This window comes from Condylura cristata, unplaced genomic scaffold (assembly GCF_000260355.1).
Source record: "Condylura cristata isolate star-nosed mole 26May11 unplaced genomic scaffold, ConCri1.0 scaffold00005, whole genome shotgun sequence".
Taxonomy (NCBI): Eukaryota; Metazoa; Chordata; class Mammalia; order Eulipotyphla; family Talpidae; genus Condylura; species Condylura cristata.
The window spans coordinates 29482640-29490183 of record NW_004567106.1 but is presented as its reverse complement, the minus strand read 5'-3'; the positions used below and the strand labels follow the sequence as shown (position 1 = coordinate 29490183).

The 7544-nt window shown below is 42.9% G+C and overlaps 1 protein-coding gene across 1 annotated transcript in view; it reads right to left on the bottom strand.

Moving 5' to 3' along the window:
* Positions 1-529: 529 nt before the first annotated feature.
* Positions 530-7544, bottom strand: part of WIPF3 (WAS/WASL interacting protein family, member 3) — a 26172-nt gene continuing 19157 nt past the window's right edge. The window contains exons 8-9 of the mRNA XM_012720752.1: positions 4725-4801; positions 530-2743 (exon numbers count right to left, since the gene is read on the bottom strand). Coding sequence (XP_012576206.1) covers positions 2720-2743; positions 4725-4801 — 101 coding nt within the window. The 3' untranslated portion in view covers positions 530-2719. The remainder of the gene's footprint in view (positions 2744-4724; positions 4802-7544) is intronic.

The following is a 7544-nucleotide window of genomic DNA, read 5'->3' as shown; positions in this document are numbered from 1 at the left end:
ATAGAAACTATGGAATATTACGTAGCAATCAATAAAAGATAAACTCCTGGCATTTACAGCAACATGGATGGAGCGGGAAGGAATCATGCTTAGTGAAATAGGCAGAAAGAAAAAGAAAATACTAGATGGTTTCACTCATAGCAGGAGTGTAAGGGATCAGAAAACAAAAATCAATTGCAATAAAGTAAAAATGAAAAACAATAACAACTATAAACCAGACGCATTTTATGGGGGTTGAGAGGGGAATAGGATCAAAACTGGGGTGGGAAGAGCACACAGGACTATAGTGAAGGCACATGGGTGAATTGGTGGTGGGAAGCCCATGGAGATTACAACCGAGATGAAAAAATGTACAAAATGAAGAACGATGTTATCTGTCTACCTATCTATATCTATCAATCTATCTCACACACACACACACAATATAAAATATATATAAAAAAGGAAGTGAGCTAAAAAAGAGAGCCCTTGAGTGTACCCCAGCATGTTACAACAAGGCTTTGAATGTCTCAGAAACCCATCTAATCCTTAAAAATGTTTATCTTACACTGGTACTGGTGACCACCAATGGGTTTTAACAAAGACATGACCGAAGAACTTCCACTATTAAAGTTTATTAGGTACAAAGAAATGAATCTGCAGATGGAGCATCAATAAATATGAAATGCATATGAAATTCATCGACAACAGTGTCACTGAGAATGGGGAGAGCAGTAGGGGTGCTGTGACCTGCTGCCTCTACATCGGAGTTTATGGTCAAGGGTCTAAATCTTCTTCCTGCCAGAGGAATGAGGTCAAAGGGCATGAATCCAGTGATGGTCTCGAGGAGAAATGTGAAGCCAGATTCCTGAGATTTCTCCCTAATCATAGTTTTTGGTTTCTGCTCGTTCCTTCCCTCTGTCCTTGAAATAGTTTAGTTTTAATTTCTAACCCAAAGGTGTGGAACATGAACATATAAACATCTTATCAGGGAAGAGGGTCTACTCTGAAAGTGGGATGGCCTCTGTCTGGGTCTTCTAACTCACAATAATTAAAACTCCACAATTATTTTATGCAACTGCGAGTTAGAATGGATATCTGACCTTTCAGAACCTTCTAGAACCAATAAAAAAATGTCAGCTATGCCCAGAGCTGATGACTTGCAAATGCTTCTTTTTCATTGATTTAGCTATTTCTACTGATTTACTCCCTTGAGAAGTGAACATGACCTGGCACAGTCACTTCTGTCTGGAATGAGAATACAGGATGCCATCTTTGTCTTTCCTCTGCACAGCAGTGAGGTGGAAGCAGTAATATTTATAAAACCCTCCCAGCTGCCACCTGGGCTTGGGGCTTGGGTAGCTCGGTCAGGGCATGTCACTCAGGTGTGAGTGTGTCATTCTAACGGAAACATACTCTCCACTGTGCTTTCCACCTCTTCTTCCCTAATTTCCTTTCATCTGCAACTATTTTGAATGTAGCCCAGGGATTATTGTTTCCTTCTATTTTCTCTTTCTCTGTCACTACCTTCCCCTTCCAGTATGGACAGCATCCAGGGTGAGGTGGGTAAGAAAACATGCACTTGCATTCCCTTGCCAAAGCAAGAGAGCAAGCATGTGAGCACAGTTACAGTCAGTCCTGACCCTCCACATTCAGGGCAGCTGAATTTTCCCTTCCTCCCCACCCCCCAGGAGTGGGAGCTCTCAGATCCATGAGGGGCTGGTCAGCACAGAGAGGAACTAGGTTTTGCCTGATGGGTGGTTCCTGGTTTCCTAGGGAGGGAGGTGAGAAACCAGATATTTGAGGCAGATTATTTCACAATATATTTTGCTATGCTTTTTTGGTAGCATATTTTCACAGAAATCCTGCATTTGGGAGAAAAAAAGGCCTCTGAGATAGAGTTAGTAATTTACTATGAAAAGGAGTTGTGTATATTTCTAATTTGCAAGGAAAATGCCAAAATTCAGAAATCTTACCTCAGCCTGGCTCGGCTGGGGCTGGAGGCTCAGAGGGGACAGGAGACTTGGGCCCAAGGGGCACTGTAAACAGTAAGAGCATTGGCTACTTGTAGGATCATTCAGTTACAAAAGGGGTTTTGTGGTCAGCACTGGAGGGACCAAGCCCATCCTTGCCGTTGTACTATATTTACAGTAGGCAGCAAGGAAAAAAAAAAATCCCTGGATGGCAAAAAGGAAGCAAGATGTGCTATCTCGCTCACTGGAGGCTGTGTGGCTTTCAGGGTGTGGGGACGTACTACTCTCTGAGCTGCATCATTTATAAGGCATTATTTGGTTTGACTTTGTGGTTGGTGCAATGAAAATATAAAATCATGCCAATAGGAAGCCGCTGTGGATACAATGGCTTTGGGAATACCTGCAAACTAAGAGCTCTTCTCAGAATGGTTCAGCATCTAGGAAGGGCCAGACTGCACGTGTATACACAGTCATGGAATGGATGTCTGGGGGGACAGGGCTCTGTATATACTGGCAGATGAATGTCAAGATGCACTTAAAAAATGGAGATATGGTGTCTTTTCAAAAATCACTTAAATAAAAGTTGACTAGAATACTGATTTAAAGCCTGTGCAAACCACATATTTAAAATAAATAGAAGCTCCACTCAGAGCGTGCATGTCAGCTGAATCACAAGTTGAACATGGTGGGTCCAGACACGTCTTCATGGGGTGCCCATCCTGTACCGTAACCCAGGTGTCCCCGGGGCCTTGGCTTCATCTGTCTTCTCACCGGAGTGTCTTTAGAGATAACTGTGGAAACACGACAATGTTGCCCAGTGGATTAAAAGACTCCTTGCAATGATCCCCCTCAGGATAAGGCTGCCAGAGTTGATGGTGCCACCAGGTACAAGTTGCTGATTTTTATCAAGGGGTCATGGGTAAAGAGGGGATGAAGTGGGGCATGTAGCTGGTGGCATGTGGGGATCTCATGCCATCTTATAAACATTTGTAGGGCTGAACACCAGTCAATCCACTTGGCAGAAAACCCAGGAAATACAAAGAGCTTGCTGGAGATGCTCAGACAAGGCAATGGGAAAGAGAGAGGGGGCGCAGGTCAGCACATCTGCAGCTCAGGGCCCTGCCATGCACCGATTCCTTGGGCCCTTAATGAAGAGAGCTCCTCTTTGTCTGACACTGGTATGACGTAGTGGTGCCTGGGCAACAGTTCCTGGTCCCACACAAGGAAAGTCCACACAAGGAAGATGAATGGATAGGGTATGCAGTTAGACAAAAAGATCTTGACTATGGGATGACCAAGAGAGACTTTACATCCATCCTTGACCAGACATTTATGTGCAGGGAAAACAAACACCAATCACAGGTGCTTTGGGTATATCTTTGTTATGAAGTGAAGGACCAGCCCAAATTTCAACATGCTTGTCACATTTGAAGGTAAGGGGGACTCCTGGTCTGGAGAGGATAACATGCCAGGAAGAGCAGTGAGGTAGAGTGGAAAGAACACAGAGCAAGAAGCCAGAGGAATGGGCATGTGATCATCAGTCACACGTGGATCCCAGTTTTCTCTTTTGAAAAAGTGGCAGTACAGGTATCGCTCTACTGCCACTTTTTCGGAAGTTACCTCTTTAGCTTATATAAGAGGGCTACTAAAAGGATGAGAGAACATATGCACATAATCTGACTAACGTAGAAAGTCACATAATATAGGGACCACTGGTAGGATTATTTCTGTATGTTTCTGATCACAGGGATAATGTATTCAGCATAGAAAATTAAGAAAGTGCAGAAATGCATTAGGATGAAAGTAAAAATCATTTATAATCTTTCCGAGCAGAGGTCTGTCAACAATTCTGTGCATATTCTTCCTGTCTTCTTTTTTCCTATGTACATACACTTCCCCCTCACCTGCTATTACACACTCAGCTTGAACCTGTGATGATGAGAATGGCCTCAGCAACTTCTGAATTAGCCATGGTTAGAAAAGGATGTGTGTATGCTAGTCACCTCTCTACCTATGGCACTTTCGTTAAGGTTCCATACACCCCCAGGAGGGCCCATATGAACTCTGAAACAGGAAGTGGGGTAGGACAAAAATGAAAGAAAAAAGAGCCTTTAGAGAGAAGACTGTGATGCTCAGTGAGAGCCCTGGGGGAGACATCATATCTGCCCAGGGGAGGAAATACTGCACCCGAGGCTGGGGGTAGAATGAGGGTGTTTCATCAAAGACTGTTTCGTCACACAGACACCTATCTGGCTTCCTTCCCAGTTCTGTCAGTCTCTTCTAACCACCAGGACTTGAGCTATGACTAAATTTTACCAAAATTAATTGTAATATTGATGGGGAGAAAAAAACCCAATAACCAAGGACACTATAAGAAATTATGTATTCTCTAGATGAAAGAGAACACTGAGTTACATTTTATATGTATTTCAGAATTTTCCTCTCAGGGCTTCTCAAGTCAGTCATGACAGGGGTAGAATGAAGAGTAAATGGGGTGATTGTTGTAGATCAGTCCCAAAGGGGTACTGAGTTGCCAACTGTTGAAATTGGTGGCGATTCCAGTGGAGCTCCCCTTTCACCCTTTGGATTTTGAAGTTGTGAATGTTTCATCCTAACTAGAAACAAAGAACACCAAAATGGCTTTCCCTGAGGGGAAAAAAATGTCTGAGGAGAAATGCTAAAATGGTTAAAGAAGAAGGTGCACACTCAACATGTCTGTGCTCCCGGAGGAGATTTCTGGTTTTACATTCAGACACCCAGGGGACATGTTACCTGAGAGTTTCTGCCTTTGATGTCATCAGAGCTGGGCCCGGTGGCCTCGGCGTGCAGCCAGGGACCAGGTGTACGGCCTGAAAGAAACAGGAACGCTTTCACTATCTACCAGCTAGGGACCAACTGTGCGTGCTTCTGGCTGAACAGGCACTAAGAGCCACAGCAAAGAATGCAGGGGAACATGAGCCCGTCAACCTGAAACCATCAGGCTCCTGGCCTGAGACAGTGCGTTTCTACCCACCATTTCTGTGTCACAGGCTGTGGCCACACAGGCGTGGGCACAATCACTGGGGAGGAGCTAAAGTATAAGGAGCTATTTAGATGTGTGTGGGTTTCTCAGCACAAAACATACCCGACTTTCAGACACCTTGCTTAATCCAGCATCCGGAAATGCCAACCAGCAGGGGCTGGTTAAAAAGTAATTGCTGACTTAAATCAGGGTCTGTCCTTGATGATTCAACTCATTCCCCAATCAATGTTAAAATATTACACAAGTTTCATGTAAACATATTCTCATCACTAAAAATGTAAAGAACACAGCCAACAATCACTCCACCTAATGTGTCTCTTCTCTGTCTGTCCTTTCTCCTAGCCCCAATTCCACACCTGCCCCAACCCCTGTTAATAAATACCACTGGTGTTTATTCACCCAGTTGTTTTCTTTTTGACACTTACATCTCTGTGTTTATACTCTGATATGTGCTTTGGTTGGTAGAGTCAAGTTTTAAATCCACATGTTCAGGCACCCCAGAACCTTTCCTGAGTGAGGTGGTTGTAAGGTGTCTCTTTCTCTGTTGCGTTTGGTATTAGAATTTTCTGCTCTGCTTCTGTCATCAGCTAGGTATTCCATAACCTCTTCCCCAAACGTTCTGAACAATGAGGGCTGCTGTGCTACTTATAAAGCAAAATGAAAGCAGAGCTATTCATCGGAGATTATTTGTACCAGTGAAAAACTGAAACCACCTGTGTTCGAAAAAAGTGTTTAGGAAAATCGAGGGTTCACTATCATATATATGTTAGAGTACTAAACAGTTGTTCAGAAGTTTATAAAAACTCAACTTGGAGTGTTTGTAATGGAGATGAACAAAGTAGGGTAGAAATTATAGAAATAGAATGACCTCAATTACTTTTAAAATTTATTAAAAATGGTAATAATATATATACATGGAATTGTTTCCTCCCTGGTGATAGGATTACTATTTTTTTTTGATTGTCAACAAATACCTTTCAAGTTTTCTATTATGAACATATAAATCAACTTAAGAATCTTTTAAGGTAAGGGATAGTTTTTTAAATGAACTATCACATAGAAGAGCCCCTATAACTTATAAAACATTAACCAAATGGGCACAGTAATCTTCACTAGAACACTTTTAAGGGCCCTCCCTGGTGGTGCAACCGGTTAAAGCACAGCACTGTGAAGCTAAAGCCACTTCAGCATGAGTTCGATCCCTGTCCTGGAGGTGATCCACATGGCATAGCAGATATCTCCTGACCTGCCCACTGCTCCCAGCACTGTACTTTGTTGATCTGCCTGTTCTGATCCCCACTCTGTCTCTGGTGAATCCTCTCACCACCCCTGCACCTCCAGCCTATACCCCAGTTCTGTATGCACAAATAAATAAATCTTTAAAAAAAAACACTTTTAAAATTAATGAGTGCAATTGATCTAGGATAAAGATATTTTCAGGCAAATGGCATGAGAAGTGGTGAATTTTCAGTGAGCTTACTATTTATGTAAAAAGACATTGAAATTCCATATGAGTATTCCATATAGTAGTGTGGCATTGAAATCACTGTTCTTAGATTTAAGAAAGTTCAGTTTGCTACGGAGAAGCCCCCCTTTTGGCTAGATTTCCTAATTGGGTTCTGTTAACATTTTGGGCTGGGTAATTCTTTTCTTTGGGGCTGTGCGTGTTGCAGGCTAGCAGTACATCTCTGAGCTCCAGACTCTTCGTACAACAGAAAGTGTCTCCAGACAATGTCAAATGTTCCCTGAGGGGCAAATGTGCCCGATTTGAGAGTTACTAGGCAATAAAATAGGCATCTTCATAGGTAAGCAGTTCCTACTAATGTTCAGAAATATGACTGAAAATAACTGCTGAGCTAAAGGAGAATAATTTCTTCATAAAATAGAAAGGCAAGCTCTGCATCTTGTTATAGAAGAAATTTTACTATTTCTAGAAGCGATTGACCAGGATTTAGTGAGGGTTAACTAGGGTGACTTTAGTTCAATTATATCCTTAGAAAATTTTCCTTTATGAGATGCATGAGAGTCTCTTAGAATCCAAAAAGTATTTTTGAATATGCTGAGTAGTTCTCACATGGAATGGTTTCCCATAGAAGAGCATTCCAGATGCACAAAAAACTGTACAAGGTTAGTAAGAAATCTCGCTTGCCCTTCTGCCCAATCACAAAAGTCTGCTGCACTCACAGCACAGCCAGGTGATGCCATGGAGCATCCTGATGTGAGCACCGATTCTGAACCAAGGGCTTGAAGGATCAGAGGCCCGCAAGCTAAGGTGGCTTCTAACTTGATTTTTTTTGTCATTTGTAAGCCAAGTCAGTACTGCAGCTTTTCCAAGGAACAAAGATATTTTCATGTCCTTAAAGAAAGTCTACTCTGGGCTTTCCCCCATTGGTGCAATGGGTAAGGACGCAGCACTGCAAGCTAGCCACAGCTGCTTCAGTGTAAGTTCAATCCCCAGCCCTGGAGGGACCCACATGACACAGCAGACCTCTCCTGACCCTCCTGCTGCTCCCCTCAGCAGTGTACTTCGTCAATCTGCCTGTTCTGCTCCCCACTCTGTCACTGGTGAA